The sequence below is a fragment of the Myotis yumanensis genome, unplaced genomic scaffold (genome assembly GCF_028538775.1).
Source record: "Myotis yumanensis isolate MYYU_CA2020_CCGP unplaced genomic scaffold, mMyoYum1.0.hap1 SCAF_5, whole genome shotgun sequence".
Classification (NCBI taxonomy): domain Eukaryota; kingdom Metazoa; phylum Chordata; class Mammalia; order Chiroptera; family Vespertilionidae; genus Myotis; species Myotis yumanensis.
The window spans coordinates 87,903,982-87,925,438 of NW_027223756.1; the positions used below are offsets into that span (position 1 = coordinate 87,903,982).

Genomic DNA, 21,457 nt, shown 5'->3' on the forward strand with positions numbered 1-21,457 from the left:
AGTAAACTTTTGGTGTCATCCGAAGTACAAAATGCTTGTGTGTCTGTTTCTGCCCCAAGTAGAATTTGTTTCATTTTTTAAAATTATAGATTTACTGCCTCATTCACTTAGAAGGACTGTACATCCCCACCCACTGTTTTGAGCCTTGAATGAGCCTCAAGAGGGAGGCCTGTGTATCCCTGCTGTTTGGCTTTGATTTGCACATGTGACAAGCTTTGGTGGAGAGAATGTAAAGCGACAATGCCTAAGAAGAAGCTGGAAGAGGCAATGTGACATTCCACCTTTTCCCCTACTCACGTCATGTGAACGAACACCTCTCACACAGGAGTTCCATCAGCCTGGGTCCCAGAATGAAGACTTACACCGAGCCAAGCACAGCTGAGGAAGAGCCACAAATACTCTGCAGTTTACCCATACTATGATGAGGGGTAAACTACTGTCATTGGAAGCCACTGTGATGTTGAGAGTTGCTTGTTACCAAATCTGACTAATACCCTCCTTTGTGTGATTCTTAATAATAATAATAATTTATTTATTTATTTCTAAATTAAAAAAATATATATTTTATTGATTTTTTATAGAGAGGAAGGGAGAGGGATAGAGAGTTAGAAACATCGATGAGAGAGGAATATCGATCAGCTGCCTCCTGCACACCCCCCACTGGGGATGTGCCAGCAACCAAGGTACATGCCCCTGACTGGAATCGAACCCGGGACCCTTCGGTCTGCAGGCCGACACTCTATCCACTGAGCAAAACTGGTCAGGGCAATAATAATTTATTTTTAACTACAGCTGGATGGACACTGCAGGATACAGGTTTATTCAAGTTTGTATCTTCAGATGACTTGTATATGGAAGTTTAAAACTCCAAAATAAAAACAGAACTTAAGGCTTTAAAGAAATTTTTTACTGTAACTATGACAATTTCATTTTAGTTCCCACTGATTTGAATACAAAAGCATAAGAATTATACTCCAAATATTTATATGTATACTTTGTTTTCTGGACTCAAACAGCTCTCACTTTCCAAAATTTGAGAATCAAGTAGTTTTGGATGTGAGGACTTACTTGTACTATACCTTCTACTAGACATGAAGAAAATCCTCATACTCTCTCTCTCCCTTCCCCCCTCCCTCTCTCTTTCTCTCTTTCCTTCTAAACCACTGATAGAAAGTTGCAAATTCCAGTTTTGTCTTAGAAGTTAGAAACTTGGGAAGCACATCTCTTCCACGCTACTAAGAAAAAGACAAATTATCTATGAAATCATAACTTTTATTGAGCCCTTGAGAGAGCTGAGGTCACAGAGCAGCCAAATAGCCTGAAATCTAAGGAAAATGAGATGACTCTAATAAGAGACAGGGATAGGAGGAAGAGATTGCCTGGGAAAGAACATGAGAAGAACCCAGGACCAACATACAAGTATACAATATTTCAGGTAAAATCTTAATTCATTTCTAAAGCCAAATGTGGACCAGCTACAGTGAGAACAAAATTCCTCTGCAGGGGGTATGGGTATCATCTCACTGCAACTCTCAGATAACCAGGCAGGTGGGCAGAGAGGGTTCTGTTGGTCAGATGAAGCTTCTAGGCAAAGAGATCCAGGAGCTGACAGTTGGCAATTGGGATGAAAAATCTGAGAAATGATAGGAATCAAAATGATATGGATGGGACACCAATATCATGTGATATAGATACAGATATTGTGGTTCCTCCCCTGAGCTGTTGGGAGTCTACCATCCCGGAATTTGTTGGTTTGCTATGAGCACGTTAGGGTGGAATGAACATATTGATGTGGTATGAGCAAGTGATAGCCATTTTTGAATAATATTAGAGGGCCGTTTGTAAGGACAGAGAGGTCCAATTAGGGAGGCAAGCAAAAGGGATTATAGGATCAATTAGTGGGTAGACATTTCATTAAACACGATGAAAAACCATTGAAGGTATTTAATCAGAAGAAGACCACATCTTTCATTTACATCTAAGATTCAGTTCAAGTAAATTTTTGTGGATGGTATGATGGATGGGTAGAGGGTTCACAGTAATTCAAATAGTCCAAGTTAAAGAGAAATTATCAGTAATTCCAAGGAAACCTACTTTATGCTTGTTCTCTCAATGTTAGGAATGAGACATTTCTAGCCAGGAGTAAGAAAATTGGGAACATCTACAGATTCAAAATGGTTCTGTAAAGTTTAAGAGCCTAACCAAGAAGGAAGCCTCAGGTTAAAATGTAGCCTCTTTTCTCTCGGTATTTCCTTTGCTCTCGGCTTGTTCGAACATCATCTGCACAGCCCTCTCCTTCCTCATCATGAACTGTCTCTTCTAGTTCTCTCCTGGTGACCTTGGGCTTCCCCTGACATCTTACCCACTGCCCAGTCTCCTTCTGCTCACTTCACTGGCACTTGCACATCGGAGGGACCTCATTCCTCATTTACTCACACATTTTACAAGCGTTCACAGCCACCTTTAGTTGTCTCTGCAATGGGCACGCATGATAGCCTCTCATCCCACCTTGTTTTTAGGGAGACTAAATGAGTCCATTCAGGAGAAGAGATAAGCACAGTTCCTGCACTCGGTAAGCGCTAAAATTACTTACTATTTATATCATTTCCTGAGGCCTTCATGCCAGACCCTTTTCTGTGTATGCTACATTTTTATACAATTTGGAAAAGAATTTCCCCCCTATTATGTATTAGTTTATGGTGGAACCAGAAAAGAAAATTATACGTGTTTGTTTGTCTTTAATATTTTTTATTGATTTCAGAGAGAGGAAGGGATAGGAAGAGAAAGATAGAAACACCAATGAGCAGAGAGAATCATTGGTCAGCTGCCTCCTGGATGCTCCCTACTGGGGATGGAGCCTGCTACCCTGGGCATGTGCCTTGACTGGGAATCCAACCATGGCTTCCTGGTTCATGGGTTGATACTCAACCACTAAGCAACACTGGCCGGGCAATACACAATTTTTGTTGTTGTTTTTAAATCTAGCCTGACCAAAATTAACTTTTAGTTGTAATAGCCTTCCAATTCCTTTTAGGTAGCCAATTTTATTATCTGAAAATGTGATTAAATTTACTTTTACCCAAGACATGAACCTATGATTGCTTTTTCTTCTTTGGTTGCATTGGTTTGAAATTTCAGAACAGTGATGACATACATGACAGTAGCAGGCATATTTGTCCTGTGTTTGACCTTCAAGCAGATTCCTCAATTATTTTCTTGTCAGGTCATATTTTAGCTGATGATCAAGGAAACTATTTTATGATAGGAAATAATCTTACTTACATTTTCTCAGAACTGTTTTTATACAGTATCATTGCATATTTTATGATGATGCTATTATATTTAGATGATTTTTCTATTAATTTATTCTAAAATAATAAATAAATTCTCAATATTAGAGGCTTGTGGTTTTCATGGTGGACTGCTTCTGTTCATAATTTAAACAGGTAGTCTGCACTCCATACACTATCCTATAGATTCAAAAGGTGCCTTAGTAAGAGAATTGCTTGCCGGTTACTGGAACCATCAGCAGAAACCAAGGACAGCTCCTGGCTGGGCCTCCATTCAGCTAAGTTCTCCTAGAGCTAAGCTTTGAGGTACTTCAGGTTGACTTTAATGGACACTGGCATAGGGAGAGTTATATTGGGAGGAAAGTCAGGTGGTGGATGGGTCTGACAGTACATCAGCCAGGGTCTGGGGAGACTGAGTAGAGCCTGTGTGCTATAGATTTTCTGGACCTTCCCACTAGCAAAAAGGAAGCCAGATTTAACTCTTCTTATAATTTCACCATTTTGTATCTGGTTTACTAACTCCCCATGTCTGAATCTACACACTTAAATCAGGGGTCAGGAAAGGACTCCCCAAAGAGCAAGTCCCACCCACAGCCTGTTTTTGTAAAGAGGCTTTATCAGTAGGGTGGTAGCCCCGTAAAAGATATGCCTACATTCTAACCCCCAGTACCTATAAATGTGACCTTATTTGAAAAAAAAAAAAGGTTCTTTATAGATATAATTAAGGATCTCAAGATGAAATCATCCTGGATTATCCAGTTGGATCCAAAAACCAATGACCAGGCTCCTTATAAGATACTAGAGGCCCGGTGCACAAAAATTTGTGCACTCGGGGGCGGGGGGGTCCCTCAGCCCGGCCTATGCCCTCTTGCAGTCTGGGACCCCTCGGAGGATGTCCACCTGCTGGCTTAGGCCCACTCCCTGGGGGTCGGGCCCAAGCTGGCAATCAGACATCCCTCTGGCAGAGCGGCAGCCTTCGGGGGATGTTCACTTACCAGCAGGGAGCAGACCTAAGCTGCAGTCGGACATCCTTAGTGCTGCTGAGGAGGTGGGAAAGGCTCCCGCTGCTACCAATGTGCTGGCAGCCATCAGCCTGGCTTGTGGCTGAGCAGAGCTCCCCCTGTGGGAGCACACTGACCACCAGGGGACAGCTCCTGCATTGAGCATCTGCCCCCTGGTGGTCAGTGTGTGTCATAGTGACCAGTCACTCCCAGTCGTTCTGCTGTTAGGGTCAATTTTCATATTACCCTTTTATTATATAGGATAGAGGCCTGGTGCATGGGTAGGGGCCAGCTGGTTTGCCCTAAAGGATGTCCCGGATCAGGGTGAGGTCCCTCATGGGTGCCTGGCCAGCCTGGGTGAGGGGCTGATGGGTGTTTGCAGGCTGGTCACACCCCCTGCAGGGTGGGGGTCCCCACTGGGGTGTCTGGCCAGCCTGGGTGAGGGGCTAAAGGGTGTTTTCAGGCTGGCCAAGCCCCCTGGCAATGGAAGCTCCCAGCCTCTCCTTTTTTTCTTTTCTTTTTTTATTCTGGGATTTATTTACCTTCTATAATTGAAACTTTGTAGCCTTGAGTGGAGCTCAGAGCTGGCCACGGCAGGTGGGAAGCTTGGCTTCCTTCATCACTGGAGCAACCAAGCATCCTGCTTGTTCCAGCTCCGTGGCTGCTGGCCGCCATCTTGGTTGGGTTAATTTGCATATAGTCGTTCTGATTGGCTGGTGGATGTGGCTTAAGGCATAGCGAAGGTATGGTCAATTTGTATGTTTGTCTTTTATTAGTGTAGATACAGTGGAGAGGCACAGAGAAAAGAAGACTGTATGTCTCCCGAGATTGGAGTGATGCAGCCACAAAGCCCAGGGATGCTTGGAGTCATGAAAAGCAGGAAGTGGCAAGGAGCACAGCCTCCCTTAGAGCCTCTGGGGAGTGCAGCCTTTCTGACATCCTGAGAAAAGACTTCTGGCATCAAGAACCTGATGAAATAAATTCCTGTTGTTTTAAGCTACTCCAGTTTTAGCTTAGTTGTTACAGAATCCTCAGAAAATGAATATCTACAGCCAAGCCCATCTGTGTGGCTATTGCCTACAATTGCTTTCACACTACAATGGCAGAGTTAAGTAGCTGCAACAGAGCACTGATGGTCCAATAATAATCTTTATCTAGTTCTTTACAACTACGTTTGGCAGTGACTGCTCTAAGTCACTATTAAGTACTGGTTTTATATTCAAAGTACTCTTTCCCGTCCATCGTAAAGGAATGCACTGAATAGCCTTGCTGGCCAGAAAAAAATATGTACCTATGTGAGTTTAACGATGTGAATGCATTTACTCCAGATGAAAAAATTGAATAATTGGATCTGGGGAACTTGTACAAAGGAAACTCTATCTCCGCAGCCAACATAATTTACCTCCCATCAAGTGAATCTTCTGAATTGATCTCTGGTTTTCAAAGTTGAGGTCAAGGGGAAGTTTCTGAGAGGTTCCTGTTGGGGATGGGTGTGGTCAGGGACATCACTAAATCTCTGGGTCAGACACTCAGTGTGACTCACAGCAGCTCAGAAGCTCAGGATGTTATCCTGTCCATGTGTCCTGCATGAACACTTACATACCCTGGGGAGATGTTTATTCCAGGGGAGGTGGACGCATCAGTAGGAAGAGAATATGCATCTGGCCCCCAAGGTGAGCCCATGGAAACCAAACTGGCAGAAAAGTTGCCTTTTATTTATGGTCCTTTGGTTTCAAGGGAGCTGAATTGCATAGAGAACTGAGCAACAGTAAAACAGTTCATTTAATGAGGAGCCCTGAGAATTCAGCCCCTGGACCTCCCTCTGCAGACTCACCTGCAGCTCCTTAGCCATGGATAAGAGCATCCTCTCTGTGCCTCTCTAAGATGTTCAACTGCTCTGGAAAACCCGCACCTCACCTCCATTTCCTGCCCTTTCTACATGAATTGTCCAAAGAAGAGCCAAATCCAGTGAGTGATGCCATTGGGGGTGCCAGAGTGAGCACTGTGGGAAAGTATCGTGGGGAGAAGTGAAGCTTTTAATAACCGTGTCTTCTGGGGGAACAGTCAGGCTGATGAAATAGTCATGGCTGAGGGCCGTGTCTTATGGGGGAACTGTCAGGCTGATGAAAGGGATGGACTCAAGATCCCACACATTTGGTGTCCTTAGGTCTGAAGGGCTTTCTTGCAACTTATTCCTCCTCAGCCCCTTTCTTCTCTCCCTCTCAGAGCACAATTCCAGAGCTCCTCTCCTCCCACAGCAGGAACAGGCCCTCCCTTCTGTCTGCTCAGCTCTCAGGATTCTGCTTTATTTCCACCTTAGCATTTCCTCTTCTCTGTGAAGCATTGACAGAGTGAGCAGCCTTGCAGAGCAGAAAAGCACTGACTTAGCATCAGGAGGTGTGAGTTCTAATTCACTCTTCTACAGCTGGTGCCTGATGGACCTGGAACTCTTCTTACATTCTGTGGGGCTTTCTCTCATCAGCACAAGAGTGAGTAGAAGGAGATCTCTGAGAATGCTCATGGAAGAACAGGTGCCATGGGTCAAGTGCCCAGGACCAGTGCACCTGGCTCTCTGCTGGGTTCCTCACTCCTATTATTGTTCCCTCATTAGCAGGAACTGGCCTTTTAAACTGTTCTTGCATTTATTGCATTGAATTCCAGATTATTTTTACTGTGTCTCAGAACAAGACATGCCGTTTACATTGTGATCCAGCAGGTTTTTGCGCGCGCACACACACACACACACACACACACACACACACCTGAACAAAGGGAGCCATATACCCTAACTATGTATAATGCACTCTCATATTTTCTTTTGTGCCTTCTTGACTTTTTTCTATTCCACCATTCTGGATCCTTTTTGAGCCTTTAATACCTAAAACAAGTGTCATCTCAGGGCTTTGACACTGCCTCTTTTCTTTTCTTTTTTTTTTTTTCTGGTCTTCACTTTATTAAAAATGTAATCCAGCAAAGGAAGCAGCTACAAACATGACAAAGGGATTTGGCCACCCAGTAACACAGAAGCAGTGGCAGGGCTTGTATCAGGACCCTTCCCTCCTCAGCCATCTCTACAACAATCTATATTTTGGTCGGAAGTGGAACGTTGGAGTGTCACTCACTCAAGAGACCGGGTTGTCACGGAGGTTGCTCAAGCATACCGTGGGTCCTGTGTCACCGCTGCCTTTTCCCCACTCACAGACCCCTTTTCACGACCCACCCCCAGCCCTGGACTCAATCACACACATCTCAGCCAGAACTATGGGCTTTATTACAAATGGAGTTGACTGCTAAGGAGCCGCCTCTCCAGTCCTCCGTTTCTGCTCTTCCTCTCAACACATCCCTCCAGGCAGGTCACGAGGCCATTATGGGAGCGGAGTCTGGGCAGAGTGAAAAGGTGCAATGTCTTCTCCAAAGTCTTCTGGAACAAGCCCTGAGTCCGCCTGGCTCCAGGTGAGAATGTTGTGATGAAAGGGGTAAGACTTAGCTCCTATCTTCAAGGTCCTTCATGTCTACATCCTGGGGGGGCTTTGTCTTCTTTTTAGATTTAGGCTGTGGGCCACTAGTCCCGGCTGGCTTTGCAGGGGCTTCCACTTCCATGGCTGCTTTCTCTTTCTGGGCAAGCCGGATCTGCTGGAGGAGTTTTCTGCGCTTCTTCCCAGACAGAGTAATGTTGGCACGTGCACTGGACGCTCGCTTCTTGAGGTGGTGCCGTGTGGTCAGCCCTTCGTCGATCACGGCCCCGACCACCCGGTGCTTCAGGTGCCGCTCCCTATTCAACACCCGCCTTCGCTTGAACAGTTTCTTCTTCAGCTCCGTTTGTGGCCGGTTGATCTTGCCGCCCGGAGCACCCACGGCTGAGCAGCTGTGTCGGCTTCCGCACTGCCTCTTTTCTTACATAATCCTCCATCCCCAACTAACCTTGTGTCATCCGCCCCCTTCCCCCCCATCTTCCTTGAGGTCTCTGTTCAATTGTCACCTTGTTTGCAGGGCTGCCTGAACTCCCAGTATAAAATAACACCCATCCACTCTCTTTTATACCTACTTTCTTTTTCTTCACATGACACCATCTAACGTGGTATATGACACATTTGTAGTATATGTTCTTTCACTAACATTATATTCTAGGAATTTTGTTTCTGAGCATCCGGTACACTTTCCCTAGAGGTGGGAAATGTCAATAAATATTCCTCAAGTGCATGAAAGCAATTCTCATGAAAACAGTGTAATCCACCACCACCTTTGAAAGAAAGTTTGAGGAAGACAGGAATTCCTAATCAGAGATGTCATGGGAGATGAAATGTACAAAAAAATAAATATTGTTGCTTTATCACAAAATGTAATTGTAGCATTTCAACTATGTTTGTAGTGGCCATTTGTGTAAAAACTAATCATGCTAATTTTTCTTTCCTACTAGTCACCTCCACCCCATGGGACCTGGGAATGATACTCTGATTTCGGAATTTCTTCTTCTGGGATTTTCAGAGGAACCAGCACTGCAGCCCCTCATATTTGGGCTTTTCCTCTCCATGTACCTGATCACTGTATTGGGAAACCTGCTCATCATTTTGGTCGTCAGCTCAGACTCCCACCTCCACACCCCCATGTACTTCTTCCTCTCCAACCTGTCCTTGGTAGACATCTGTTTCACCTCCACCACCATCCCAAAGATGCTGTGGAACATCCTGACACAGAGCAAAGTCATCACCTATGCAGGCTGCATCACACAGATGTATTTTTTCTTACTCTTTGCAGGACTGGATGACTTCCTTCTAGCGGTGATGGCCTATGACAGGTATGTGGCCATCTGCCACCCCCTGCACTATATGGTCATCATGAACCCCCGTCTCTGTGGACTGCTGGTTCTGGTGTCCTGGATCATGGGTTCCCTGAATTCCTTGTTACAAAGTTTAATAGTGTTGCATTTGTCCTTCTGTATGGACTTGGAAATTCCCAACTTTTTTTGTGAACTCAAAGAGGTGGTCCAACTTTCCTGTTCCGACACCTTTCTTAATAACATGGTGATGTATTTTATAACTGTGCTATTGGCTGGTGGTCCCCTCGCTGGTATCATTTACTCTTACTCTAAGATAGTGTCCTCCATACACGCAATCTCATCCACTCAAGGGAAGTATAAAGCATTTTCCACGTGTGCATCTCACCTCTCAGTTGTGTCCTTATTTTACTGTACAAGCATAGGAGTGTATCTCACCTCTGCTGCTACCCACAGCTCACACTCAAGTGCAGCAGCCTCAGTGATGTACACCGTGCTCACACCCATGCTGAACCCCTTCATCTACAGTCTCAGGAACAAAGACATAAAGAGGGCCCTGAAAATATTCTTTGGGATGGTAGGTACAAAGGGGACAATCATTTCGAGGTAAAAACTGCCCTTATTTTGGGCTACAGAACTTGAAACCAGAAATTGTGACTTTTTAATCACATTGTGTTTTTCAGACTTGCTTCCTTTGCTTTTTAAAAACATATTTTTATTGATTTCAGAGAGGAAGGGAGAGGCAGAGAGAGAAACATCAATGATGAGAGTACAGTATTGATCAGTTGCCTCCTGCATACCCTCTCCTGGTGATCAATCCCACTACCCGGGCATATGCCCTGACCAGAAATTCACCGGAGACCTCCTGGTTTGAAGGTTGATGCTCAACCACTGGGAAACCCAGGCTGGGCCAGACTTGTTCCTTTTATTCTGTCCTTGAATTTCCTTTGTTTGTTTCAACTTTTCTATACAATTTAAGTAACCATTTTATTAAGCTTTCTGTTTTGTCTGTTATATAGACAGTTGTTCCCTTTGTCCTTTTTTAACCTTCTCTAAGTTTTTTCAACCTTGATCAGAAACAGTGAGAAGTTTTCATTTACTTCACTAGAAACATTGATGTCTTAAGAATAATTTCTTCTCAAATGACATATATCATTGTAAATAATTTGTTCTTGTTTTGTAGGTAGAATAGTAATAAGTGGTGTTACTCATGTAGAAAAACTGCTCGTGGCCCTGTAATCGATTATATAATTTCATTCCATAAAATCTGTAATCTCAGTTTTCACCATGTGTCCCTCATTCTCTGTACATTGGTACCTTTACTGCTCTTCTGAAATTATAGATTTTATCATTGTTCCCTATAAGTCTCAGTCTATTGATAGTGATGCAATAGGATAGGAATGCCAGGGCACTGGCCTGGTTCCTACTACTTGTTCCTCAGACCAGAGTCAATGTCCTGTGTGGATAGACTCTTGTGGTCTTTCTCATAATTACAACAACCATCATGGAACTATGAGTTTATTACTCAAGGTCCTGTATGCCCAAAAGCCACACAGGAAGCTGTGTGTGTGCATGTGTGCGTGAAAGAGAGAGAAATGGACTTGGGCTGAAGGACTCTGCCTCTATGGGGAACAAGGGCAGGATGGCTATGGCTTTGTGGGTTTGCTTTTTTAAAATGTATCTTTATTATTGAAAGTATTACAGATGTCCTCCTTTTATCCCCCCATTGACCCAACTCTTCCCCTCACCTGTCCCCTCCCCAGGTCTTCACCCTACTATTATCTGTGTCCGTGGGTTATTCATATACAAACATAAGTTCTTTGGTTAATTTTTCCCTCCCACTCCTTTCCTCTGAGGACCCACAGTCTGTTGCATGCTTCTATGTCTCTGGATCTACTTTGTTTGTCACTTTATTTTGTGCATGGATTTCACAATTAAGTGAGATCATGTGATACTTGTCTTTCTCTGATTGACTTATTTCACTTAGCATAATACTTTCCAGGCCCCTCCATGCTATTTCAAAGGGTAAGAGATCCTTCTTTTCCACAACTGCACAGTATTCCATTGTGTAAATGTACCACCATTTTTTTTATCCATTCTTCAATGGATGGGCACCTGGTCTGTCTACAGATCTTAGCTATTGTAAATAATGCTGCTATGAACATAGAGGTACATATATTCTTTCTGATTAGTGTTTCAGACTTAGGTTATATTCCTAGAAGTGGGATCACTGGGTCAAAAGGCAGTTCCATTTTTAATTTTTTTGAGGAAACTCCACACTGTTTCTACAGTGGCTGTACCAGTCTGCATTTCCATCAGCAGTGTACTAGGGTTCCCTTTTCTCCACATCCTTACAAGCACTTGTTGTTAGTTGATTTATTGATAGTACCCATTATGGCAGGTGTGAGGAGGCACCTCATTGTGGTTTAATTTGCATCTCTCTGATGATTAGTGACGTTGAGGATTTATTCATATGACTGTTGGCCATTTGTGTGTCCATGTTTGGAGAAGTGTCTATTTAGGTCTTCTGCCTATTTTCTGATTGGACTGTTTGTCTTTCTTTTGTTGAGTTGTATGAGTATTTTATATATTTTGGGTTTTCTTTTTATTTAAACTTAAGAGCAGGAATTGTGGCAGAGGAAGAAAAAGCAGGGTCACTCATGTGGTCAGTTGTCTAGGTTATTCAGGGTTTTCAAAAGGGGAATTTTATAACATGTTAATTCTTGTGTCAATATCACAGAAATTCTGTGTCTGTTCCTGTGTGTAATTCCAAATGAACTTTGCTCCCTATATGTATCCATTGTCTAATGTGAAGTTTCTCCCTTTACTTGTTTTGGAAATGCTTCTAACTAAAAATAAAATTGCATATATTAATTGTTCCAAAACAAAACAATTAAATCTATAATAATAAAAGCATAATATGGTAATTAAACCAGACATCATTCTGGACATCCTTCTGGATGAAGCTATTGTGGAGGGGGCTGAGGCAGTGGCAGTTAGGGGCAATCAGGCAGGCATGCAGAGTTGTTAGGGTGATCAGGCAGGCAGGTAGACAAGCGGTTAGGAGACCGTGGTCCTGAATTGTGAGAGGGATGTCCTAGTGCCAGTTTAGGCCCAATCCCACAGGGCCTAAACCGGTATTCGGACATCCCCTGAGGGGTCCCGGATTGTGAGAGGGTGCAAACCAGGCTGAGGGACCTCCCATGCACGCCCCCCCGCCCCGCCTGCTGCTGTGCATGAATTTTGTGCACCAGGCCTCTAGTTTAAAATAAAAGGGGAACTTCATGGGTGAAGGCAACATGAGTGCTTATGCAGTAGTTTAGTCATGCACTTGGCAAAATAGTTATTTGTGATGGATGTATTTGAAACAAAAGCTTATTCAAACACACTACTGTATTTTATACCTAATTTCCAGGTTTCAATGTTGTATTTAGCTGAGCATCCAGAAAAGCTACCATAGTTACTGCCAAAACTTGTCTATCAAATATCTATCTGCCAGTGGAATTTTCTTGGAAATATACATGAGAGGTTCAGAGACAGAAAGAGACAGTGAGGTAGTGTATATATGACATTCTGAGCTAAAGATGAGGTAAAGCTCCTGAAGCTTCAGAAGGGAGGAAGGACATTGCAGGACAATAAGAAAAAAAGATGTTCAGTAATTAGAAATTTGCCCTGCCCTATATATAGGTCATAAAATGTTACTAGTATCTCTGATGATAACTCTTATTATTGGCAAGGCCTAATAATAAGGGTCTTTAAGGGAGAGGTAAATTCTTCAAGGGAGAGGTAAAAGTTTCTCTTGGACTCCCAGGGTCTCATTGCCTTCAGCTAAAAAACAATCAAAGTACATGTCTTGGGGTGACTCATTCTGAACCCTTACAATTGTGACCCAGTTTCATTCTTTTGCCTGTGGTTCTCCAGTTTTCCCAGCACAGTTTATTGGAGATACAGTCCTTTCCTCATTTAACATTCTTGGTTCCTTTCTCCTAAATTAATGACCTTATGTGTGTGTGTGTGTGTTTATTTCTTGGCTCTCTATTTTTTCCATTGATCTATGTGTCTATTTTTATGCCAGTATGATACCGCTTTCATTACGTTAGCTTTACAATATAGCTTGAAATCAGGGAATAGGTTGCCTCCAGCTTTGTTTTGCTTTCTCAGAATTGCTTTGATTAGTCAGAGTCTTATGAAGTTCCACACAAATGTTACGTTTGTTCTATTTTTGTGAAAAAATGACTCTTCAGCCCTCAGGTGTAAGACAGTGGAATTCCATTTCTAAATGCTACTGACTTGTACATATGAAGGCCTCACATCCAGCCAGGTTGAGATCTTGCTGCTCTCATAGCTGGTCAGGGTGTCCATAGTAGGGGCCAATCAGTTGCCCCAGGTTGGAATCTGCCTCTAAATGTGGTTGTATAACTGGTTGAACGATATCTTAGAAATAAGAACACTTGTTCATGCACTGCTATAGCAGAAGCACATAGAATCCTGATTAGGAGAGCAGACTCTGGAGCTAAGTAGCCTGTGTTTGTGCCCCAGTTTTAGCACTTACTAGCTGTGTGACCTTGGGCAATTTGCTTAACCTTCCAGTTCCTCAATTTTCTCAATTTTACTTAATAAAGTTATTGTGTCAGTTAGTGATTTTCGTGTATCAAATTGCCTGAGTACTCCATAACTTAAAGTGTGTAAGTAGGGATGACTGGGTAGATCTGGTCTCTCTTATGTGTCTGGTCAGGGCAGTGGTTTGGCTGACCTTGGGTGAGTCTCTCACACAAGTATTGGATTGACTGGTGGTAGGCTTGTCTAGTGGCTTCAGCTGGAACACTGGGGCTGGAGGCTTATTCCAGATGGTCTGGGCTTGTTTACACAGCCATAGCAGAGTTCTAAGAGACAGATGTGTGCAAGGTTCAGAATTAGCCCAACATCACTTCTACCACATTATTCTGGTCAAAGAAACCCATAAGATTCAAGTGGTGGGCAAACAGACTCAATCTGTTATGCGGGTGAAAGTTATATTGGAAAGTGAGAGAATACAAGGAGTCCGTTGATAGGGGTCATTGATGCAATCAGTCCCCATCATTGGTAATCTATTCTATTAGCTTTCTTTTGTAAGGACATTTGTGTTGAAATTTCACATTAAGTAGAAGAAAAAAAATCCAAAGTCAATTTGGTGATTCTGCTCCATTAACTGATCTAGTGAATTCCCAATTTCATAAAATTGAAACCAAGCCAGAATCCCTTCTCAACCAAACCCTCTACCCCCCAATGTCTCATTTGTAAGGAATCAGACCTGAGTACCTTTTCCTTATATTCACCAAAGTAACTTTTTAAGACATAAATCAGGGTCTTGTGGCACTAGTCCTCCATCTGGAATCTGTGATAACATAGTGACACATACCTTGAGTTGGTTTTATAAGAACTAAAATGTTCTACCAGATAGAAAACCACTGACTCTCATGGACCACAGTCATAAACCCCGGGCTAGCTGACATTGGATGACTAATGATCACAACTCCTAAAATATCTCATTGTAACACCTGCTCCAACCAATCAGAATATACCAATGAGCTGATCACCCATTGAAGACCCCTAGCCCCAATTGCACCCTTTAAAACCAACTGCCAGTAAAGGAACCAGGAGTTCAAGTCTTGAGCACTAACTTTCCCATTCTCCTTGCCCAGTGCTAGCAATAAAGTGGATTTAATCTTTCCACTACAAATCTCATGGTGCCTGGTGGACAAGTTTATGGATATTTTGTGTTTGATATTGTGACTGTCCATACTATTGTTAAAGAGAAAACCACAGGCCCAATTTGGCATCACTCCAGGTAAAAACCCATGATGCTAAATCTATATTTCATACTGGATTTAATGGAAGTTTCCACCTCTCCCAGAAGCTTAATTTTAATCAACCAGCCTTGAATTTCTGGTCAAGCACCACTAAGGTAATCTGTTATGTGGGCCCTCCCCATCCCCCACAGAAAGAAGAGGGAATCTGTCTGATAGAAGTCCTTTCTCTCCTCTTCCCCAAAATAAAGGATGTCATGGCCCCCAAATAATCCCCTTTTCTCTGTTTTTATAGCTCCTTTGTCCCTCCTTATTTCCTTTAAAAACCTTCTATTTTGTACACCCCTCTGAGCTCCGCTTTAGTTGCCAGGTAGGAACTTTTACCTCTCCCTTAAAGAATTTAAATTTTGAGTCTTGCCAATAATAAGAGTTATCATCAGAGATAACATTTTTGACCTATATTGAGGGTAGGGCAAATTTCTAATTACGGAGCATGTTTTCTTGTTATTGTCCTACAATGTCCTTCCTCCCTTCTGTAGCTCCAGGTGCTTTACCTCATCTTTAGCTCAGAATGTCATATAAATGGTACTTTGCTGTCTCTTTCTGTCTCTGAACCTTTCATGTATGTTTCCAAGTAGATTCCACTGGGAGATAGATATTTGGTAATCAAGTTTTGCCAGTAACTATGGTAGTTACGATTGTTCCCTATAAGTCTCAGTCTACTGATAATGATGCAATAGGATAGGAACGCCTGGGCCCTGGCTTGGGTCCTGCTTTTTTCTCCTGAGACCAATCCCTATGTGACTAGATGGACTCTTGCGGTCCTTATTATAATTGCCACAATTGGACCCTCAGCGAAATAAAACAATAAAACTTGGAAATTATGTATGAAATACAGTAGCATGTTTGTAGCACAAGTACTTGACTAAGCTTTTTTTTTCAAAGACATCCATCTCAGATAATCATATTGCCAGATGCATGACACTCAAAGCAGGAGCTGTCCCTGGTGGTCAGTGCATTCCCACAGGGGGAGTGCTGCTCAGCCAGAAGCAGGGCTCATGGTTGGCTAGCATAGCAGTGGTTGAAGGAGCCTCTCCTTTTCCATGGCAGAGCTAAGGATGTCCACTGCAAAACATCCCCCTCCACCCCCTCCGCCCCCCGGCCCCCCCCCCCCGCCCCCTGCCAGGGCTTCCGGACTGCAAGAGGGCGCAGGCTGGCCTGAGAGACCACCCGCCCCCTCCCACTCCCGAATGCATAAGTCTTGTGCACTGGGCCTCCAGTCTTGGTAATAAAAGACAGATTGACAGGAGTAAAACAAACAAAGGTTTAATACCATGTATGCCTCCTATATATGTGGGAGAGAACTAGGAAAACGAAGTAACTCCTGAAAATACCACCTTAACCACCATCATTAACTGAAGACAGAAAAAGGTGTTGAGGGAAGGGAGTCAGATATGGGAGGTTACCAGGGAAAACATAGTAAACAACGTAAGGTTGCTATGCAAGTTCAAGTAATTATCTTTTGCATTGATATGAGTTTCTAGAAATAAGGTCGCCACCTTCACATTCCTAATACAGCCTCAGACAGCACACTCCTTTGTGGGCTGTGAGCTCAGACAGGATGGCAGGGGGGCCAGGAGTGTGGGGCCTGTGCAGTCCTCTAAGCTGATGCAGATTGGAGGGGAGTGTTTGCCCAGGAAAGATGGCATTGGTCTCGATGTGGCTCCTTCTGCAAATATTTGGTTGTGAGACTTCTGTTCAGCTGTTCTCAGTGGGATCTTCAGGTTGATTGTTGTATAATTTAGTTGTGATTCCAGTTCAGGGCTGGGAGGAGGAGAGAGCAACTTCCACCAGCTCTGCCTTTTAAATCTTCATGTTTAAATTTTTACTTTCTTTTAGTTTCATGTGAGTTTAATAATTTGTTCTTTTAACTTCTATCCTTTCCAGTGTTTGCAAATTTTCTTTAAACATTCAAGGTGAAAATATTCATGAGTCTGTGTTGGACATATATGTCTATGTGTTTATTAGAAAGAAAATCATATAAAGTGTACACAGATGTATGCATACATAGACTCCATACCTGTGAAAGAGTTCTTACACTCACCAAATATTTTATTTATTAATGAAATAGACTGAATTAGGTTTATCACCTCACATCACCACCAGAAATAAGGAAGCACAGTGTCATGGTGATTACATGTACTCTTAATTTCTGTATGGCTCCTTTAATTCAGAACACTTTGCATTTTAAATACGTTCAGTTTATTTCATTCAACCACTCCAATAAATTATTTAAAATAAAAACAATTTATTAGAACCAATAAATGAATTCAGCAACATTGTGGGATACAAAATCAATTTACAGAAATCTGTGGTGTCTCATAACAAACTGTCAGAGAGAGTAATTAAGAAAATAATCCCATTTACAACTGCATTAAAAAGAATAAAATACTAGGAGTAAACATAACCTAGGAAGTGAAAGACCTGTACATTGAAAACTATAACATATTGCTTGATGTTATTGAAGAAGACACATAAAAAAGGCGTTAGCCAATTTGGCTCAGTGGCTAGAGGGTTGGACTGCAGACGGAAGGGGCCTGAGTCCAATTCTGGTCAAGGGCACATGCCTGGGTTGTGGGCTTGATCCCCAGTAGGGGAAGTGCAGGAGGAACCAATTGATGATTCTCTCTCATCATTCATTGATGTTTCTATCTCCCTCTCCCTTCCTCTCTGAAATCAATAAAAAAATATGAAAAAAGCCCTAGTTCGTTTGGCTTAGTGGATAGAGGATTGGCCTGTGGACTAAAGGGTCCCACGTTCGATTCCAGCAAGGCCACATGCCTGAGTTGTGGGCTTGATCCCCAGTAGGGGGTGTGCACGAGGCAGCCAATTGATGATTCTCTCTCATCATTGATGTTTCTATCTCCCTCTCCCTCTCCCTTCCTCTCTGAAATCAATAAAAATATGTTTAAAAAATATGAATAAAGACACAAGAATGGAAAGGTGTACTCTGCTCACTAATTGGAAAAATTAATATTGTTACGCCATACCACAGGCTCAAAAGGGCATACTCATGCTGAAAGTCCAGAATGCCAAACCCAGATTTAATCCTGGATTTAATAGAAGTGTCTACATCTCCCAGAAATACAATTTTAATCAGCCAGGTTGGAATCTTTTGGTCAAGCACCAGTTAGGTAATCTGTCACATGGGCCCTCTCCATCCCTGTAGAAAGAAGAAGGAATCTGCATGAGAAAACCCTCTTGTTCTCCTCTCCCAAACAAAAGATGTCAAGCCCCCTGCCTCCACCCCCCGCCAAATCCTTTCCTTTCTTTTATTAATAGCCCCCTTACACTACTCTTTTTTCTTCTTCTGTAAAACCTTCTACTTTTGTACAACCCTTCAGAAATTTCTTAGTTGTTAGATGGGATTCTGTCTGATTCATGAATCACTTAATAAAGCCAATTAGATCTTCAAATTTACTAGATTGAATTAAAAAAATACCCAAAGCAATCTATAGATTCAATGCAATCTCTGGTCAGTTCTTGTTGTTGTGACCTCTAACCACTGCAGGGGGTTTCCTGCCTTAAACTGTTTTCTCTCTGATCATGCCCAGAAGTGGGGGCTTTGGTTTCTTTCTCTCCTGCCTCATATCCATACAAAAGCCACTGGGACATATATACTTGATAATCAATGTTCCCAGGTATTATTGTAGGTATTCTGGACACTGAGTTGAATAAGACAATAAAACGAGGAGATTAGTTATAAATCCTAGTAGCATGATACTAGTGTAAATACCTGACATTAAACTTTTGATGTATGTGACATGTGTTTCAAAGACATCTATCTCCAATATTGCCAGCTTTATGACAAGGCTATTAGAGAAGCACTCAGGTCTCCCCTCCCAACTCAAACTATTCTCTCTCTCTCTCTCTCCCTCTCTCTCTCTTTCTCTCTCTCGTTTTCCTCCCTCCCCCATTCTAAGACCTTCTGATGTGGCCCTTAGGATGCTGTGTGTCCTCCAGGACCTATGAGTAATAAACCTTGTGATTTCATAGATGCCTCATGATTGTTGCAATTTTAATAAGGACCACAAGAGCCCATCCAACCACAACATTGACTGTGGTCTGAGGAACCAGTAGCAGGGCCCAAGGCCAGTGTCCAAGCATTTTCAGCCTATAGCATTACCATCAATAGGCTGAGACTTATAAGGAACAATGATAAAGTCAACATTATCAGGAAGTACTGATGTATAAAGAATGAGAAACATAAAAGTTAAAATTGAGGTCTCAGATTTTCCTTGTATGAAATTATATAAATAGTGTGAGTAACCAAGCAAAGTTTTTCCCAGTGAGTAATAAAAGGTATGCTATTCTATCTATAAAATAGGAACATTTCCTTACAATGATGTATGTCATTTGAGAATAAATTAATCTTCAGAAATCCATATTGTCTATGAAATAAACTGGAATTGACATTTCTGATCAAGGTTGGAAATATCTATGTGAGTTTAGAACAAAGGAGAAAGGGAAAGACTCTCTGTATAATAGACGTAGCAGAAAGTGTAATAAAATGGTTACTTAAATTGTGTAGAGAAGTTGAACTCAAACAAAAGGAAATTGGAGGAAATAAATAAAAGAAGCAAGTTGTACAAACTCAATCTGATTAAAGGATCCTAATTTCTGGTTTTCAGTCTTGAAGCCTGGAAATCAAGTGCAGGTTTTCAGACTCAGCACAGCTGTTTTTTATAGCTGCCACCCCAAAGAATCGTTTCAGAGCCCCTTTCATGTCTTTGTTCCTGAGACTGTAGATGAAGGGGTTCAGCATGGGTGTGACCACAGTGTACATCACTGAGGCTGCTGCACTTGAGTGTGAGCTTTGGGCAGCAGCAGAGCTGAGATATACTCCTAGGCTTGTTCCATAACATAAGGAGACAACTGAGAGGTGAGACGCACACGTAGAAAATGCCTTATACTTCCCCTGAGCTGATGGGATTGCATGAATGGAGGACACTATCTTAGAGTAAGAGTAAATGATACCAGCCAGTGGACCGCCACCCAGTAGCACAGCTGCAAATTACATCACCATGTTATTAAGAAAGTTGTCAGAACAAGCAAGTTGAACCATCTGGTTGAGTTCACAGAAAAAGGGGGATTTCCAAGTCAGTACAGAAGGTTAGTTGCAACAACAGTAAACTTTCTAACAAGGAATGCAGGGCACTTGTGATCCAGGACACCAGAACCAGCAGTCCACAGAGCCGGGGGTTCATGATGACTGTGTAGTGCAGGGGGTGACAGATGGCCTCGAAGCAATCATAAGCCATCACAGTCAATAGCAAGTCATCCAACACTACAAAGAGTGAGAAAAAATAAATCTGGCTGGAGCAGCCTTCATAGGTTATACATTTACTCTGTGTCTGATGTTCACCAGCATCTTTGGGATGGTGGTGGAGGTGACAGAGATGTCTACCAAGGACAGGTTGGAGAGGAAGAAGTACATGGGTGTGTGGAGGTGGGAGTCAGAGCTGATGGCCATGATGATGAGCAGGTTTCCCAACACAGTGATCAGGTACATGGAGAGGAAAAGCCCAAATATGAGGGGCTGCAGTTCTGGTTCCCCTGAAAAACCCAGGAGAATAAATGCTGACACTCTTGTAAGATTCCCTGGTTCCATGAAGTGGGGGTGACTTCCAACAAAGAAGAAAAGAGCATGAGGACTTTTCACACAATCTAGTATTACAGGGATCTAATGCTACAGTGCATCTTCCATAGTCAAGAAATTAGTTTCAGTATTTTGGTCTGGATTTGATTCCATCTAGGACTTTCCTGTGTCATTTTAGAGTAGGAATTTCTCTCCCAATCTCCTTTTTCTTAAGATTTCAGGTATACTATAGTTTAATGATATATTTTTTCATGCATTTCAGGAATATGAACTGAGTGCTGACCCTGTTACAGCAGTGTCAGTGCTGAGTAGAGGGTGCTGAAGAACTATAGTCTCTGCAACTCAATCTGGGGGAAAGACTATAAAAGCAATAATAAAAATATACAAAATAACATTACAAATGGTGAGAGAACGTACGAAGAAAATGAGAGCAGGTCTAGAGGAGAACGTGACGAGGGCATTCTATTTTTTATGGGTATTTAGATATGCTCTGCAAACAAAAAGACATTTGAACATAGAACTCAAGAAAGAGAGGGAGGGAGATCAAGGCCCTAGGGAGGAGCTGATAGGGTTTAGTGATCTGCTCAAAGTTAATATCAGAGTATGTGATGGGCCTTGACTTGAGTATAATTTTAGTCAATGGATCTCAACCAGAAATGATTTTGTCCTGAGGGTGTCTGGCAATGTCTGAGGGGATACCACTAAACAAATACAATTCACAAAAAAGCACCCCCCTCAATTATTATCCCTCCACAGATGTCAATCGTAAAAGGTGAGAAAACCTAGTTTAGATCAGCACTTCTCCAATTTCAATGTTCCTATGCAGTCCCTAGGATTCTGGCTCAAATGCAGAGTTTGATGCAACAGGTCTGGAGGCCTCAGAGTCTGCATTTCCAACTAGCTCCCTGGTGGTATGATGCTGCAGGTCCTGGCCTGAGGACCACTCT

The 21,457-nt window shown here is 42.5% G+C and overlaps 2 protein-coding genes and 1 pseudogene across 2 annotated transcripts; 1 reads left to right on the forward strand and 2 right to left on the reverse strand.

Annotated features, from left to right (window-relative positions):
* Window positions 1-7,694: 7,694 nt before the first annotated feature.
* On the reverse strand, window positions 7,695-8,241 carry LOC139011484 (uncharacterized protein C11orf98-like). Its single transcript, XM_070417008.1, has 2 exons — window positions 8,213-8,241; window positions 7,695-8,156 (listed from the first exon to the last, which is right to left on the reverse strand). Exons 1-2 carry the CDS (start codon window positions 8,239-8,241, stop codon window positions 7,775-7,777), a joined length of 411 nt encoding a protein of 136 aa, XP_070273109.1. The 3' UTR covers window positions 7,695-7,774.
* Window positions 8,242-8,721: 480 nt separating this feature from the next.
* LOC139009893 (olfactory receptor 7A17-like) lies at window positions 8,722-9,675 on the forward strand. The gene has a single exon (XM_070414011.1). It carries the CDS (start codon window positions 8,722-8,724, stop codon window positions 9,673-9,675), a length of 954 nt encoding a protein of 317 aa, XP_070270112.1.
* Window positions 9,676-19,538: 9,863 nt separating this feature from the next.
* LOC139011485 (putative olfactory receptor 7A2) lies at window positions 19,539-20,522 on the reverse strand (annotated as a pseudogene).
* Window positions 20,523-21,457: the final 935 nt, after the last annotated feature.

Bases quoted from the DNA above. Each gene is read 5' to 3' on its own strand.
- LOC139011484 (XM_070417008.1), bottom strand. From the start codon at position 8,241: ATGGGGGGGAAGGGGGCGGATGACACAAG. The intron at 8,157-8,212 runs GTTAGTTGGGGA...AAGCCGACACAG, and splicing joins AAGGGGGCGGATGACACAAG to CTGCTCAGCCGTGGGTGCTC.
- LOC139009893 (XM_070414011.1), top strand. From the start codon at position 8,722: ATGGGACCTGGGAATGATACTCTGATTTCGGAATTTCTTCTTCTGGGA.